At 37.4% G+C, this 18,930-nt stretch overlaps 1 protein-coding gene across 1 annotated transcript; it reads left to right on the plus strand.

Moving 5' to 3' along the window:
- Positions 1–674: 674 nt before the first annotated feature.
- On the plus strand, positions 675–12,532 carry LOC122669815 (50S ribosomal protein L17-like). Its single transcript, XM_043866673.1, has 7 exons — positions 675–685; positions 1,490–1,585; positions 1,677–1,731; positions 1,824–1,874; positions 11,475–11,566; positions 11,671–11,748; positions 12,169–12,532. Exons 2-7 carry the CDS (start codon positions 1,530–1,532, stop codon positions 12,320–12,322), a joined length of 486 nt encoding a protein of 161 aa, XP_043722608.1. The 5' UTR covers positions 675–685; positions 1,490–1,529; the 3' UTR covers positions 12,323–12,532.
- Positions 12,533–18,930: the final 6,398 nt, after the last annotated feature.

Raw genomic sequence — 18,930 nt, forward strand, 5'->3', positions numbered from 1 at the left:
TAGACATTGCACTAAATGCTTGAAAGGGAAAATTCGTCCTGCATTCTCAAAATCTCTTCCTCGACCAGTTGACCACGAAACCCTCACCCTCCACTCAAAAAAAATAATAATAATAAAAAACTTATTGTCTAAATCCCGTAGCAATGGCTCATAAACCCTCGTAAGAGCATGGAAATTGGTCAATAATGGTGTCAATTGTAGGTGGAGGAGTTCTCTGTTCTTGCTTCTTTCGCCTTCAACCCAGTGAAAATGACGAAGAGAGAATAGTTTGTATTTGGGATTTTTGGGATTTAACCCTTAAGGGTATAATGGAAAGTTCACCCTATGGTAAGGATAATTTCACAATTATAAAATAGTTAACGACGACTTAACTACAAACCTAATGGAGTGGACTAAGTTGAATTAAACTCATAAAATAAGGGGTGTCTGTGATATTTTGTGATATGTTTGGGTATTGGACTAAGTTGAATTAAACTCATAAAATAAGGGGTGTCTGTGATATTTTGTGATATGTTTGGGTATTGGTGATATACGATATACTTATAGGGAGTGTCCGTGATATTTTCCAAAAAAAAACGTAAAATCAATAAGTGAGGGAGGGTTCGAAAAAAAAATCAGAAGCAGAGCCCTGTGTAAGGCTCGCAAGTATTCCCAGACGGAGGAGAGAGCAGCAATATCGACGAAGGTGAGCCCCCCGTCGTCTCTCTCTATCTTTCTCACACTCACTGGCTGACGGCAAAGGTGAGACGACCTCCCCTGTCTTTCTTTCTCTGCGTCAATTTGTGTCTTCTTTTCCCTCCTGCCGCTTCTCTCTCCAATTTCATATTCTCCCCCATCTCTCTGTGATTCCCTCCTCTCTTCGATTTCATGTTAGTAGAGGTTTACAGCATATATTCTGGTTTATTGTTGCTGTAATTGGATGGAATGGTGATGGGGGGGGGGTCGGGATAGCAGCGGTGGTCGATGGGGGTAGCAATGGTTTCTCACTCTCTCCCTTTCTGAATCGATCTCCCGCTCGCCCCTCCTTCCTCTCCTCCTCTCTCTCTATCTCTCTCGGCCGGCCGGCGATTGTAACAGACTCTTTGTCTTTCTTCATGGAATCGCTCTTCCGCCTCTCCCACTTCTCCCTCTCCGTCTGTCTATCCAACTTCCTGCAACTGCCCTCTTATACCCTCAAGGGCCTCAACACCATTGGATTATCCTTTTAGGTGAAGAGGATCCGTTGGATTAGAATTTTTTATCTTTTCTTTTTTTAAGTATCATTTCTCTTTCCTGACTCAAATGTGCAGCCAAACAATTACTCTCAACTCAAAAACCCTTCTAAAATCTTTGTCTTTGACCAAAAAAAAAAACTTGGGCGTAATGATGGAGTCTCGCAGCGAAGCTTCGCCAGTGGCAACTGCGTTTAGACTTTAGCGCCGGTCCTTCGCTAAAGAATTTTTCCCATCTTAGATCTTTCAACCTTTAATTTTTATCACCAAATTTGCAGGCACTATCTGTGTTGAGGTGAATTCTTCTCTATTTTCGACATGACAAAGTTTCGGAAGCTTGGCCGTCCTACCGGCCATCGTATGTCGATGCTCAGGTTTGGTTTTTATCTCGTTAAATTTCACGCAGATGCTTTGGGTTTTGGTTCCGATCGTCTGCCTTTCCCCCCCCCCCCCCGCTCTGTTTAGGACGATGGTATCACAGTTGGTGAAGCACGAGCGTATTGAAACTACGGTCGCCAAGGTTGATTCCCCTCTCTTGGTTTTAGGTTTTCTAGTTCATTGATCAGTATCATGGTGTTTTAACATTACTTAGATGGTATGTATTCATTTCAGGCGAAAGAAATCAGGCGACTTGCTGATAACATGGTTCAGCTTGGGAAAGAGGTCTGTATAACACAGTATTATAAATTCATTTTGGTTGCATTTGGATCGCATGATAGAGTTGGGGATGACTTGAACCTTAATCTTACATGACACGAATTTCAAATCCATACGTTTGTGAAATCAACATTTGGATGAATTTATGGAATGATCTGATCTGAATCTAATCATAGGTCCAAGGTGGATCAGAAATTTGACCTGTCTTAACACATATTGGTAGAGCAAGATCCAATTTTGACTCCATGAGCTTATATCTATAGATTTTTTTTTGAATTCTGGAAATCCATGTGTCATCAATCTTCTATTTTTTGAATTTATCAAGTTCGCATTATATCCATCCCATGTCCAGGTTCTAAATTCCTTTGTTTGAAGGCCAAAACAAGGTCTTAAGTTTCTTTATGACATGTTGGGCCGTGTTGTCTTGACACCCTCTAAATTCCTAGATTTCTTTCCTTCTAAAATCTGCCAGCTATCACTGCTGGACAGATGCTCCATAACAATTTCCCATTCTTGTTTACTCTATAGCCATACTAAGACAGTATTAAACAGGAAGGTTTCTCAGACATGCCCGATATTGCTTAAACCTGCATAATAGTAGGCTCCAAGTAGCTTGAGTTAAAGGGCCGGGGAGAGAAGATTAGTGTCTCAGTGATGCTCCCCACACAAACTGAACCTATTGGGAATTTCTCACTCTCTAGGAATAAATTATCAATAGTAAGGATTTGTTTTCCATGACAGCATAACTTGGGGATACAACAAAGACGCTCACCATGATGATAAGCCAGACAATTAATTAACAAGCACTAAAAACTGGTGGGGTGTTTGCTGTGAAATAAACGTGAAATCTTCCAAACCATTATTGAATAAGTGTTTTAGGCTGTTAGTTGATTTTGAGAATGGTTAAAAATCCAGAAGTTGACAACTTGTTACACAGAACTACAAGCGTTGATTGTGAAATGAAAGCAATAAATAGAGGTGTTTGCAATGCAGCACTAAAGAAACATCTTTTCCTTGTGAGGTTGGTTCTCTTTTTCCCTTAATTATGCCTTTCTCCATTAATGATGTAGCTCTTCTTTCTTCTGGTTATGGTTCTATAAATGTTTAACACTATATTCCACTAACCCTGCTTCTCTTCCATTTGACAATTGGAATTCATTTCTTGACTTCATTATTTCTAATAGCAACCTAATGTAGTCCTAGATAGACAAAGGATCTACTAGGAGCCAGACAACCAGGACTTTTCAAACTGCTGGCCGATTGGACAGGTTTGAAGATTTAGGTCAAATTTAGGGTTAGGTCTAGGGTAATGGGGGTAAATCTTATTTGGCAAAGCTAGGCAGGTTTATAGGAGTCTAATGAGCTAGGTTTAGTGAAGTTTGAATAGGAAATTCAAAAACAGAAAATTAGGGTTTTGGGAAATAGGAAAAATAGGTGAAACTAGGGTTTAGGATAGGAATTCTGGGATGGGCTTTGGATAGAGTGTTTGGGGCAGTGGGGGGATGGTTCGATTGTAATATGGGAGGGTTTTGATGGTTGGATTAGTCTAGGTGGAATTTTAGGGTTTTGTGGAGATGAGGGGGATTAGGGTTTCAATGTTGGAATGGGTCTGAAACTAAGGTCGAGTGGAGGGGATGATCTAGGATGGCTGTAGTGTGAATTTGAAGTGATTCTAATGGTGGAATTGTATTGGACAGATTTGTAGATGGTTTAGGGTTTGAAGGATCGATTGGGTTTAATGGGGGGAGGATAATGGGGATGGATGGAGCTTAGGTTAGACGATTAGAAGAAGACGGATGATTGCTGAAATAGTAAACTACTTACTAGTATAACAGATCTTCAATGGCAGCAGCTTGAAGAATAGAATTTAGGTCCTCCTGATCTACAAGATGCAAGGAGTCGATTGGAGATCCACCAATCTCTTCACCTTGATAGAGTCCACAAGGCAACACTCTCAAAGGAGCAAGGCAGCAGCAGCAAAGGCAGCAAAGACAGCAAAGCAGAAGACTGAGTTTGAAAATCTGAATTGTGGGGGAGCCTTCCCACGATTGTATTATTTATAATTGGGAGGCCAATGGCCTAACACCTAGTCAGCTTAGGAATTTGAATCCTAGAGCTGATTCCTATTACAAACACAAGTCACTCCCTCACATAAATTGTGGAGGGGTGGGACAACTTAATTAAAAGCTAAATAACTTAAAAAATTCCGTAACAACCAATAAAATTAAATCACCTATCAACCAATAGGAATTAATCACTTAAATTGGACCATGGTCTGAACCGGTTCAATTTAAGTTTACAATTAGACTGAAAAATAAACCAAGTACGGAAATTTAAACTTAACTTAGGCTCCTAACACTTGACCTAATCTTAGGGCTGCTTCTTCTTCTTGCAGATGCTTGGACCTGCATCACAACCTGGCAAAATCAGAAAAAAAGTGGAATCATTGCTGAAAATGGAGTTGTAGCTTAAGGAATTTGAATGGCTAGGATGATAGGGTGCCTCTCTAATGCCAATTTTGACCCATGTGAGCAGCCATGTTCTCATTAGATACTTTGAGCTGTTCATGTTAAAAACTGGTGGTCGAAAGAGTCCAAACAGAAGCCTCCGGCTATATCTATCTCAAGGGGGTTTCCACATTGCACAAAACCATGGAGCTAAGAATTGATCACATGATTTAGTTCTGAACTAGGGACAAAGCCCATCTCATTACCCCAATGGAATCAAATCACAATATATACAACTAAAAGAAAAAGGGGGTAGGGATGGGATTTCACCCAAAACAAGGAGAATACACTGGGGGAAAAAATCAGCTTAGAACTATGTGAGATATGGAACTCCCTCAAGATATAAAGTACACAAAGTCCAAATCAGCTTAGCATTGATGAATCTGAACTCCCTGTTGTTAAAGGAAAGCGAATCCGTAGCAGTTGTATAAACAGCAGAAGACGAGCAGAGCCCACTGGTGAAGTGACAAAATGCACAGCAAGAACAGAATAAGCTTTGGCTTATGTTTAAACAAAAATTTTCATTAATTTATAGATTATTGATCGTTTTGGTGGTACACAGTCCATGGATTTGCCGATAAGTAACTTCCAAAGGTTATGTGCAATAACTATTATTTGTTGTATGGCTGTTCAATAATCCGGTTTGAATGGTCAGAAAAACCTGACATTCCAATTGGATGGTCTGCTGTCCAAGTCAACAACTTCGCAGGATGAAAGGTTGGAGAGGTTGGTACAACCATTCGTGCATGGCAGTCAGCATCTGAACTGTCTGAACACCCAGCTCAATGTATTTTAGAAACACAAAATGTAATGACATTTTCAGATTTATGTGTACTGGTTTCAACAATAGGAGTTGAATTTGTTTACAATTGAATACTACTATTTCAATGTTTTTGGAGCCTATAAAAATACCCTAGTTGACTATAGCATTTGATGCCCATAAACCTTACAGATAGGAGCGAACCATTCCTTGTTAGCTCATATTTGAGTGTAGTTTCAAGTTTTATTATTTATCTGAAAGTCCAGAATCCGTTGCTGGGTTACAGTTCTGTGGCAGTATACCAAACCAATAAACCAGCACCTATAAGAGAAAAAGGAAGAAGAAGAACAGTGAACAAGATGGAGATGGAGAAGAGATAGGGTGAGCTAGAAGTCTACAACACGATAGGAATTGAATGTCTTCTATTATGGTCTAGCCTCTTATATTATACAAAGTCATCAACTTTTAGTTGGAAACCTGATGCAGATCCAAGCATCCACAAGCTGAAGAAGCTGCCCTAATCATAGGGCCATAGTTAGGAGCCTTAGTTGTTTCTGTACTTAGTTTTTTCAGCTTTAGTTATTTCCCATACTTAGTTTTTTTCTTTCAATTATATTGTAAATTTTAAATTGAACCGGTTCATACTTGGTTTAATTTAAGTGAATTAATCCTATTGGTTGTTAGGTTCTTATTTCCTATTAGTTAAGAATCTTTTTAATTCAGGTGTTTTAATTGTTTTAAGTTGTTTTAATCATACCCCTCCACGATTTCTGAAGAGGGAAGAGTTGTAATAGATTTAGGGACTGAGGCCATTGGCCTATTATATTAATAAAATCGTGTGAAGGTTCCCCCACAATATTCAGATTTAAAAAAATTTCGATTCTGCTTGCTGCCATGAATGCTGCTGCCTTGCTCCTTTGAGAGTTTGCCTTGTGAGTAATATCAAGGTTGCCTCGTGAGTAATATCAAGGTGAGGGATTGGTGGATCTCCAGTCGACTCTTTGCATCTTGTAGATCGGGAGGTCTTTCTTTTAGTTCTTCGAAGCTGCTGCCATTGAAGAACCTGCATATTCCAGTAAGTATTTTACAATTAGTCATCCCCTTCTCCTAATCCTCTACAGCCTACCCTAACATCCCCCCTTTTATTTTATTTGAATTCCTTAAACCCTAAACCACTTACAGCCATTAAAATTCCTCCATAATTAAATTGCAGCACCCTCTCACCAACTCTTGTACTCGATCCAGTTCCCAGTCCCTTCCCTCCTTAAAACCCTAGAAACTATCATTCCCCCTCAAGCTGCCGAAACCCTAACTCATCTTAAATCTGTCCAGCTTCATTCCTTCATTAGAATCCCACCATATTTGAACCATAGCTCCTTCGTAGCACCCCCTACACTCAACCCTAACTTCTGGCCTATCCCAATAGCTAAACCCTAGTTCCCCTCATCTCTGTAAAACCCTAAACTTTCCATCCAGCCATATCCAATCATCAAAACCTCACCCAACTTTGGTCGAACCACCCTACTACTACCCTTAACACTCAACCAAAAAGCCCATCCCTGAAAGCTACCTCTAAATACTAAATCCTAACACCCCCTTCTTCCCCAAAACCCTAATTTTCTAAATTTCAAATCCTCACTCAAACCGTACCAAACCTACATCATTAGACTCCTAAAAACCTGCCTAGCTTTACTAAATAATATCCAACCCTATTACCGTAAACCTAACCCTAATTCTGACCTAATTTCCCAATTCTCCCCCAATCGGCCAGCAGATTGTGAGATCTTGATTTACCTGGCTCCTAGTAGATCCTTTGTCTATCTAGGACTACATTAAAACTTACTAAGAGTCTTAGTCTAATTATAATAGAGGTGAATAACTAAAAGGAAATAACAACTATTTACAACTCAACATCATCCCACTAATCCTGCAATACATTATATTATCCCACAGTACACTTTACACTTCCCACAAGCTGGAGCATATATATATCCCATACCTAGCATGGAACAACCACCAAGAAACACAGGCCTGAACAGCGCCTTAGTGAGCATATCGTTAAGTTGATATCCTAAGTTGACAAACGGAGTGGAAATCAGCTTTTATAGAACCGCATTCCTCACAAAATGACAGTCGACCTCAATATTTTTAATACTCTCATGGAAAATTGGATTATTGGCATTGTAAATCAGTCTGATTATCACAATACATCTCCATAGGTTTAGTGACTGAGAACCCAAACTCCTGAATGAGAGATTTCAGCCACATCATTTTAACTGTTGTATGTGTCTTAGCTCTGTATTTGGTCCTTGCACTCGACCGAGCTACTGAAGTCAGCTTCTTACTCCTCCATGCGACAAGATTTTCTCCAACAAACGTACAGTACCAAGTAGTAGATTGACGATCACAATTAGCACTAGCCTAATGAGCATAAGAGTAACCTATAATACATCTATACGACCATGACGCTGATAAACAAGTCCTTTCCTGGGAGTACCTTTAAGATACCTCAGCATGCAACAATCAGCATCCCAGTGGGCTTGTTTGGGATTTTGCATGAATTGACTAATAACACCCACAACAAACGAAATATTAGGTTGAGTAATTATTAGATAAATAAGTTTTCCACAAGTCGTATGTATTGATGTTTATTCTCAAATTCTTTATCATCACAAACTTAGAGCCCAACATCGTAGTCTCGGATAGAAGATCAAGCACATACTTCCTCTAAAATAGATTGACTCCATTTGTACTATGAACAACTTCAGTACCCAAAAAATATCTGAGTATTCCTAAATCTTTCATCTGAAAATGTCGATGCAAATACGCCTTGACATCTTCAATCCTAGAAAAGTCATTACCAAATTAATGATATCATTTACATACACAACCAAAATAACCACCTTGGACCCACATCTACGAATGAATACAAAATGATTGGAGAAGCACTGCGTGATCCCATAACCACCAATTACCTTATTGAATTTGTCAAACCTAGCAATCAACATACCTTGGAGGTTGCTCCATATACACCTCCTACTCAAGATCACTATTCAATAAAGAAAAGCATTTTCGATATCAAGTTGAAACAAAGGCCTGTCAAGATTAATAGCTAAGGATATTAGAATACAAGTTAAGATGAGATACTAGAGCGAAGAGCTCAAAATAGTCGATTCCATACCATAGTTCGCGAACTCGCGAGATCTCGCCGAGATCTTGCCGAGTTTCTCGGTATTTCGTAAAGCCGAGACTAGACCATAGGCAGTATTAAAAAATCCAATATCTCGTCGAGATCTCGGTTCGTATCTAGGTTTCAGTCCACTTTTTTACCCACCTAACAGTAAAAATGCCCACCTAACTCGACAGAACTCGCCATATCTCGGCGAGTTCTGTCCAAAACCCCCAAAATCCTTTCTTCTTCCCAACTGGAGTACATTCGCATCGGGAAGCATGAGTATAGATACTAGTAGTGAGCATCAGTCGTGGCATTCATCTCAGCCTCATCATGACTATGGTTATGGCCAGGAGAGCACCGGTTCTGAATATAGTGCCTATGGTCTGTTTGGCCAGTCGACACATGAGTTTGACAATCAAAGCATTGGGTCTGGTTTTAAGCACATATTCCCAGTCCCATACATGCCTCAATATGACAGTAGCAGTGGATCTCACGCTTCATGGCAACCGTCTCACGCCTCATGGCAACAACTATACCCTAGGATAAGGGACTTGGCATATGCTGATGACAACTCTTATATGAATGTTGTGGAGCACTATATACAATAGTGCAGCAACATTATGTCATGGGAAGACTATGTGGCACGAGTGGGGACTGAATACGTGATTCAATCTCAGTTTATGTGATGATAGTTGTAGCATTGTTAAACAATTTGATGTATCACTTTAACATTTCTAATGCTTATTAAGTTGTTTTACTATTAATTGAATGTTTTGCTAGCTTTCTATTGCTAGATTATGTCATTTATGTGTAGAGTAGGGTATTTTAGTATGTTGTCGCCTACCAACTTAGGGTCTGATGTAAAAGTCCTATTTGGACTTTGTTTTTGCAAAATCTGATAATGTCATTGTGTTTAAATGGCCTAAAATAGGTTGAATACCAAGTTTCAGACCCAAAATAGGTCTAAAACCCACCGAGTTGAGGCTTCGAGTCGAAAAAAAAAAATGCACCAACTCGCCGAGATTTCAACTCAACTCAACTCGGTTTTTTGAGGGACCAAGATGGCACCGAGACTCGAGTTTTAGTACCATGTTCCATACATCTGAGTTTATCCTTTGGCAACCAAGTGAGCTTTCAGTTGTTCAACAGAACCATCTAGTAGATACTTAACAGTATACACACTACAACACCGCAAGAGTTTTTTCCCTATGAGTAAGTCAGTGAGATGCCATGTTTTGCGACCTAACATGCATCCATTTCTACATCCATAGTGTTCTTCCAATTCTTTAGTTGTCATAGGAAATTTCTTGTTAATCAAGTCTTTTGTTACTAGGTTTAGTGTCTTGTTTTAGAAGTTTCTCTTTTTGGGTCTTATTAATTTGGTCAGTTGAGAGTCTCCAGACCCCGTAGTGGCGGGAGCCCATGCACTGGGTACGCCCTTTTTATTAGTTTGGTAAGTTGAGAGTCTGAAACTCTATTGTCTATAAATATTGATGCGCTCTTTTCTTTATTGAATAGAGATGAATAAAGAATTGTTTTAGTGGAAGTGAGACTCAAGTTTTAGTACCATGTTCCATACATCTGAGTTTATCCTTTGGCAACCAAGTGAGCTTTCAGTTGTTCAACAGAACCATCTAGTAGATACTTAACAGTATACTCACTACAACACCGCAAGAGTTTTTTCCCTATGAGTAAGTCAGTGAGATGCCATGTTTTGCGACCTAACATGCATCCATTTCTACATCCATAGTGTTCTTCCAATTCTTTAGCTGTCATAAGAAATTTCTTGTTAAACAAGTCTTTTGTTACTAGGTTTAGTGTCTTGTTTTAGAAGTTTCTCTTTTTGGGTCTTATTAGTTTGGTCAGTTGAGAGTCTCCAGACCCCGTAGTGGCGGGAGCCCATGCACTGGGTACGCCCTTTTTATTAGTTTGGTAAGTTGAGAGTCCGAAAATCTATAGTCTAAAAATATTGATGTGCTCTTTTCTTTATTGAATAGAGATGAATAAAGAATTGTTTTAGTGGAAGTGGTGTGTGCTGAGTGGAGGCTCCCCCACCAACCTAACATATCAATCTATTCCCTTCTCTCTATATTGATCTGATCTCTACCTCTCTTCCTCATAGTTCTTTTCTCCGTTGGCTGTCACTCTCTCTTCCCTTTTGTACAGTTTGTTTCTCTCTCCTCTTTCTTCTTTCCTTCCTTATTCCCCCCATCTTTTCCCATCACAGACTGCTGGAAATATTTATTGCCACCAAGCTTTCCAGCCCTCCTTCGTAACTTGGATCTGTATTGCACCAATCATATCCTTGGTCTCTTATTGAGATCTAGGATTTGGCTGGCTGAATCAGGGAAAAAAAGCGATATGCTGTGTAAAAATAATTTTTCAGCGTAAGTGGCATTTTAATTTAGTAGAAGAAAAATGCTAGTACTACAAACGAGGACTGCGAACTCTAAAAACCAGAACTGTGTAAATAAAAATGGATAATAATTAAGGTGCAAATGTAAGTGGGAGGGGTGGGAAGGGCCATTGTAGAGTTTGTATTCCCCTACCCTGTTTGTAGTGCTGGCATTCCTCCTAACAAGACTTTCAAAGTATAACCACATGGAGCTTTGCTTGCTGCTTTGACGCTCTTCGCATCATTGACCATTCCTTTATTTTTTCCTGTCACACGTATAAGTTTTTAAACTTACGCTATGTTTCTTTGGCAAGAGAATGGAAGAAAAGAAAGGGAAGTTAGAAGATCCAGTGGGTTAGTAAGAAAAATTTTATTTGGTGCATGTTTTGCAAGAAAAGTTTATTCTTGCATTGGCTTATGAAATTTTCTTGGGTTTTAATACTTTCTCTTCCCACTCTTAAATTTCTCAACTAAACCTTGAGATTTGTATCCTGTTCTTGCAAGAAAATTTTTCTTTCTTTTCAATGCCAACCGAACACCTATGAGAAATTTTAACTTCTTACTAGTATTCTTTTCTTCTTCCCCCCCCCCCCCCCTTTTATGATGCTTTTTGGTTCTTTTCTTCCATTGTCTTGCCTAACTAACATAGCATTAAGGAATCCATTCGTGGGATTTGGTATACCCATTGGCACTCCAGATCACTTTGTAAATTTCGTGGTGTCTTCTTTCTTTTTTCTGGGTCGTTTAACTCTTCTTTGATTGATTGCAGGGTTCTTTGTGTGCAGCAAGGCGTGCTGCTGCTTTTGTACGAGGTGATGATGTCATTCACAAGCTATTTACAGAGCTAGCCTATCGCTACAAGTAATTTTTTTCTTTTTCCACCTTGACTTTCCTTCGTCTTCTCCCTTTTCCGGCTTATATGTCATCAGCATATAAGGCTTAGGTGCGCATTTTTGTGTTAACAGAGATAGAGCAGGTGGATATACAAGATTACTTCGAACTCGCATACGAGTTGGCGATGCTGCACCTATGGCCTATATTGAGTAAGCTCCTAGTTGGTACCATTATTGACAACTTTCTCCCTCCTCCTCCCTTTTCCAGTGAACCTGGAAATTTTTCCTAGTTTAGTATAGTTACATTATTATGTTCTTAAGATACAATTGTTGCCCAGTTAGAGATTCTTCTTGTTAAGGGTCAATCCATCATTAAGATTAGAGGTTATGTTCCAATATTTCACCTATGGATTAAGATGGTTCAGGAATTGGGTTGACTGAATGTAATGTCGTAATCGGACATCACACAATGCCCCTGATATCATTCCAACATTAGCCTTCATAAATTATTTTTCGTTACTTCCCATTGATTTAACCAGACAGCCTATAATATATTTGTTGAAATATTCTTAGGTTAGTGTTTTACATTATGACATTTGTCATGAGCCTATTCTTTTTGGTTCGCTGCAGGTTCGTTGACAGAGAGAATGAACTTCGGCAGGCAAAGCCAGGAACTCCTCAACCACCGGCAAGAACGCCCTTGGATCCTTGGACAAGGTCTCGCCTTAGCCAACAGTTTGCTCCTCCTAAAGAGGATAAGAACTCTTCGGAACCTGAAATTTAAGTAGATGTTCGAATCCTGCAAGATTTTTACTATGGTTTTTTGTGGTGGGGGGGATTGGTGTTTAGAACCTACAAGTGTTCTTTCATATAATTTTAACCAGTGAGGCTACAATGGGTTGCCCATAAAATGGGGTAAGTGAAGATGAATTAATTTTTTTTGAAGGAAATGCACATTTTAATGCTTCTGTTAGGGTGAAAGATGGGTCAGCCATAGCACCACCCACGGACTTAATTGTCGAATTATCATTCAAAATATTGTTACATGTCAAATTTCATTAGGATAGTTTCGTTTCAAGACAACTGGTCATTTTCAATTTTCTATTTAGAGTAGATGGAACATGGCCGTTGGAGAAGTTGAAGACATTCTCTTACTCTTTCAACTTTTTTATTTTTTTTGTTTGAATTTTCTCAAGTCCCCAAACAGGGACTTGGTAATTGGTATGCGGCTGACAGAGACGAAGCACGAGGGCAATAAATTAGTTTGCGCATGGTATTTTTTGGGCCATGCCCATGGGCGCCAAGTATACTGGCCCAGAATGACATAGACAAGGGCAATCCAAAATCTTAAATTCCCTTCTCATTAAAACTAGTCTTAATTACTTTCGGCTCCCTTTGGTTGCAACTTTTAAAGGAAGTGGGGAAATGGAAGTGAAGGGAAATATTTGCATTTTCTGTAATATATATTTGACTTTCTAGCAAAATATTATCTGCTGTTCCCCCCTTATAACAAATCATCAAAAGTGATTTTTCTTTTACTTCCCGGGTAATATTTGCATTTTGCCACCAACCACACAGAGCCTTCTTGATTTAGGGTTGTCAGTCTCATTAAATTTTTTTTTTTTTTTGGGTAAAAAGTCTCATTAATCTTTACTCCCCGTTTATGCGACATCTTTTGAAATGAATTCAATAGAATAAGATTTTAGGGAAATGTCTCTCTGAGCCATCAGTGCAGCTTATGCCCCGTCATGTGATATTTTTTATTATTATTTTTTTTATTTTCTAATAAAAATGAAACATTTCAATGATTTATTTCACGACTCTGTTTTGGCTGAAACTTTTACACGTGAGCAAGTGATCACAGGTGCTACCTGCGAACAAAATTTGGGCCTTTTCTTATTTGCCACATGACAGTAATTACAATTATGGAAGAGACCTTTCGGGGTGGGCCTTATTGAAAACTAAAGCCCATATTGAATTATAGGGAGTGCTTGTAAGCTTCTCAGGCTTTTAGTGCTGCTTTAGTGCTCATGAAGGGCATAAATTTGAGAATGTGGCTTGGAGCTTCTTGTGCTTAAGATTCTCAAATTTTGTTTCTTCAACTTACAAGCAAGATTCTTGAATTTCTTTATTGGGTAAGGATTCTAGAATTTGACAAGAACCTAAGAACATGAAAACAGAAATTAGTCGAACATGAATGAAGTTTTCTCAGCCGAACCAAAACAACTAGATAATATATAGAGAAAGGATTTGCTGCGCATAGGCATCTACGGGGAGGGGTGGAGTGGCCATTTCACTGGCCCATGAGGGAGGGCATAGAGGGCACTGTCAGGTAGAATTTCTTGTTCCCTAATATAAATTAAGAAAAGGGATCTACACGTTGATCGCTTATGTCAGTATTTTACACGCCAAACCAATAACGGGCAGTAAAACCTTATAAGTAATAAGTAGAGAGAGTAGGGGATCCACATATTTAATGAGTAAAGAGACTCTGAGAAGGGAGCCTTGTTTGAAAGTTTACCCTCAATTATATTTTCTAAATGTCATCAACTTAGTTTTATATTATAAAAAAGGGCTTGTCTTATGTAAGTTACATACTATAATATATAATAAAATATGGGAGAGGCCGGGTTCCCCATGGTGCCAATGTGGGGAGGAATCTTCACGTTACGTTACACCAATAGTAGTGTAGAAAATGGTATCATCTATATGGGATCACATGGTGTCAATCTTATTATGTAAGAATGCGACGTTGAATTTGCAATCCTATGTTGTGTGCTTCTTTTCTTCATAAATTATTTATTATTATTAAGCTCCATATCTTCTTATGATCATCTTTTCTTTTACATCTTAATCCAACAAAACTCCAATGACATAAAATGGCATACCCAACGCACGATGCTACCACTACTATAGGGTTTGGAAAAGGAAAAATAAACATAGCGTTACCCCCCCTATTTAGCGAAGAGTCTTCTTGATTCAAACCTGTGACCACCAAATCGCAATGAAGGAACATTACCGTTGCGTTAAAGCCTGATGTCTATGGTTTGAAATGGTCTGGATCCCCATGTCTATGGCCTCAAAGTCATTGGTGAGAAGCTATCAAAATCCTAACCTTAAAAAAAAAAAAAGTTGATTCCTCTTTTGATTTAACACAATCATTGACACTTGTCTCTTTTCTTATTTAATAAAAAAGGAAAGTCAAATATCTTAGAAATTGCTCTCGATCATCGGATAACATACTTCTAATTAAATAAATACACAATCATATATGGACACTTTTTCTTCGTTTAATACATCTTTTATAGATGTGCTTTGGTCATTATTAACTACTTCCTTGACTTGTCTCACTCTCACCAACTTAGTATTGGACTTGTTTCTATGTAGTCTGAAGCAATGTAATCAAAACCATAAAAAAAATGTAAAGCAGTTTGGAGTTTTTTGGACACCAATTAATGCATCATCTCATACCAAATCTAATAAAAAGAAAATTAAAATCACTATCAACCCTAAATTTAATAGAGGAAATTTTAAGAAAAGAAATATACTCGTGTGGGAGCATGGGAATCCCACACCGACAATAGAAGATCTATAAAGTCTTGGTTGAGCTTGCTTTGCTTTGCTTTGTGAATACAAATACGCATCTTTAACATTCTCAAGTTTCGACGCTTCGCTGTGCTTTGTGTCCTTTTCCTACTACTCCCTTTTACATGAGTAGTATAGGTCACATTAGATTTCACTTAGAATCATTATATTATTATCCTATTGGCCAAGGCTGATCTCGATTCTGACCAATCAAACTACATTCAGATTAAGGTAGAATCTAACCGATCTCAACCGATTTCTAATTGGATAGCTATATAAATCACATTTTATTTCACTTACCATCATATATTATAATCAGCGCTTTAAAACTCAGGATCTGATCGGCCGCTCACTCAGTTTTTTACTGATTTTGATCGATCCAGATTAGAATTAGATCAGAATCAGCCGTGACCAATCTAAATTATAAGGGGATTTCCCACGAAACACCAATGACAGTGTAGAGAGGAAGACTAATCGATATCATTCATCGATCATATTATCAGAATAAGAAAGAAAACAAATACGTACAAAAATATTGATAGATAAATAGGACGCATGCATGCATGGGTACGTAGCAATTAAGAGACGTAGAGAGAGGTGCAAGCAGGCTTTTGTATATTATAATGTTTGATGTGAAGTATAGGTACAATTAATGTATACATAAATTATTTGATAGAGAAATATATAGGGCTCATGCATGCATGACTAAGCAGAGACGTAGCGATAGGTGCAAGGCTTCCATCCTACAAGCAAGTCCCACCACACCTCACCTCTTCTATTCTCTTCTCTATCTCTCTCAGAGCTGTCAAGTGTCCCTGTTTGCCACGACTATTACCCTTTTTATATGGAGACTTTCCTCCATCCCAGTCGTCGGAAGGTTCCAAATTATCCCAAATTATCATGATTAATACGTAACAAAGGTTACAGAACCTTACTTTAAGCCTTCTGTTCATTTCTCTAAGCAATCATTAATGGGTTACCAAGAAAATACAATTATGCTTAATTCACTATTAATCTCTTCACCTCCAAACCAGGAAGGAAGGAAGGCAAAAAAAAAAAAAAGAAAAAAATAAACTTCGGTTCATTAATTTCTCTGAGCAATCGATACTGGGTTACCTAGAAAATTCAATTATGATTAATTAACTACTAATCTTCCTCACCTCCCACCCAGGAAGCAAAATGAAAAACCAAAAAACTAAAAAAATCTTTCATTCATTTTTCTAAGCAATCGATGATGAGGTACTTTCTAATAATTAATAAAAAGGAGAGAGATAGGCACACTGCCTGTGTGTGATAAGTTAGCGAGAGGCACCAATGGGGTGTGGGATGAGGTATTAAAATGTAAAAGAAGGATAAGAGAGTCATTTCAAAAGGGGAAAGAGAGACACAATGGATACTAGCTTACGATACACCGACAACACATGCCCAACCTTTTCCCTTGAAAATTTTTTGAAGTCACATTAATGAGACACATGTTGACCTAAAGAGATCCAATTGGGATGATGGAATCACACTAATGATCTCTGTTGTAAAACTATTTTTCATTCTATAAAATATTCAGTTTTAACATTGAAATACCGATACATGATGATCATTTTATAGATCTATAGATCTCTTTTTTTTTGTCTTCAATTCCACCCCTACCCTGGGGAAGGAATCAAAATATTAATTAATTACTCAACATTTATATTAATATTAATTAAAATAAAATTAATTTAATTGTTGCAAGCATTTGCTGTTTTGGGTTTGGTAAGAATGATGTTTTCATAGGACTATTAAGCTATTTAATACTTATACAATAAGAAAGATTAGTATGGACTTTTTTTTTTTTTTAATTTTTAATTTTTTGCCCTTAAAACTTAAAATTTTAAACCAAGTTTGTTGGGTCAATTATATATATCATTATCCCTTACAAATTAAGAAAGAGTAGTAGAGATTTTTTTTATGATTTTTTTTTGGTTTCTTTCAATTAAAAGTTAAAAGTAAGTTAGTTTGGTCAATTAAATATATCATGTATCATTTGAACATAATATTTTATAATTAATCACTACCTTTCAAATGGACAAAGCAATAACAAGTTCATCATAGTTGTCATAAAGTGTAAGAACTTTTTATGACTACTATTAAGTTTGCAGAAATATGCATTAATATTATGTACAAGAAATAATGAAATCCCCAAAGGAGTAATTAATAAATTAAGGATTAAGTTTGTAGGTGAAAGTGATTAACCCGTCAAAGATATCTAGCTTTTTGATACATATATTTCTCACCTACTTTGTAGTAGGTATTTTCATGTGAAGAAAGTTCAAGCAATTAATAATTATTTATTTACCATTTGGTAAGGTCTTGTGTCATATTTTACTTTTCCATTTGAAAATTCAGTAAAATTAAGAACTTTGACTGTAAAAGGATTAACCACTTCCCTATGACGAAAGAATTTTTAGTTAAGTTGTCAAATTAGATATATTCTTAAGACCTTAACAAACTCTTCTGTTTCTGTAGGTGGAGTTTTATTGATTTCAACTTGATTAGATTGAACCCACTTGAGGGACCAATTATGGTCCCTAGTCAACTAAAAAAGGGTCCCATATTCTCTTTTAGAGCAAAATGTCATTAAAACCAAAAGATGTGTACTTGACAGTGCTACGGAAATTGTTTGAAAATGGTTTTTTTTTTTTTTTGGGTCCAAAACGCTATCTATGGTTAAGAAATATTCTATGAAATGCACCATATCAAATATAGGTAAAAATACCAAATATTCCTCCACGTGGCAGAAATGATTATATTAGAAAACATTTTATTATTATCTTAAAGGATTTTTTTTTTGTCAAGTTTTTCTTCACCCACAGTAAAGAAAGAAATCCCTCATCATTACCATCAATCCCGTTTGATTGGATTAAGGAGGAGTATTTTTGACCATGTACAATAGAGAATGAGAGATTATGACGACACAAAAGTTAAATTACTAGTGATGAGGTGATTCTTCCTTCTCCATGAGTGAAGGAAAACTTTAGATCTTTTATTTTTCTACAACTTTTAAGAAAATGGGTTGTATATGCTCGTGATAGGAACCTGTTCCAATATGGCCATTATTCTTTTGCCACGTGGAGAATTGAAGTAGCTATTCAGACCGTTAGATAAAGAGATCATGGTCCAAATTAGCCATGTGTCGTATAGTTCTCTCTATTGTCATGTATTCCCCAATATATTCATGTAGGCCTATAGTACTCGGACTATTACTGTGCAATCTCCGACAACCTTGAATTTTCAAAATTATATTTTGTCATATGAAACTTGACATGTTAGCAAAAGACTTAACGGGTTACTTGCATACAAAATTTGGATCCCTTCTAATCTGCCATGTGGAAATTTTAATTAGTTGGAAAAACACATGTTAAGTTGAGTTGAGTTGAACTAAGCCATGTGGGAACCAAGCTAATAAAAATTTAAATTTACCAGCATTTTATAAAGAGTTAGCTAGTTTTGATATCCGTATTACCCAAAATTTGAAGAGATCATAAAGCCCTTGTAAGTATGCATAAGTAACTAAGCATGAACTTAGTGAATTGGCATTGATTTCTAGTTTAACAAGAGGTTTAGGTAATTAATTTAGGAAAAATTTTCATTTGCCCATATGATATTGAGTTAGAAATTTGACCAAACGTCAGAATCTTCACATTAATTAGTGGTGGTGGGTTGTGGTCATATCACATATATGTCCTAACAACATGATTTACAAACTATTAATAAGGTTACCTATAACATATGGAAGAGAGTCATCTTATATATTCTCAATCTAAACGTGTA

Source organism: Telopea speciosissima, chromosome 7 (genome assembly GCF_018873765.1).
Source record: "Telopea speciosissima isolate NSW1024214 ecotype Mountain lineage chromosome 7, Tspe_v1, whole genome shotgun sequence".
Taxonomy (NCBI): Eukaryota; Viridiplantae; Streptophyta; class Magnoliopsida; order Proteales; family Proteaceae; genus Telopea; species Telopea speciosissima.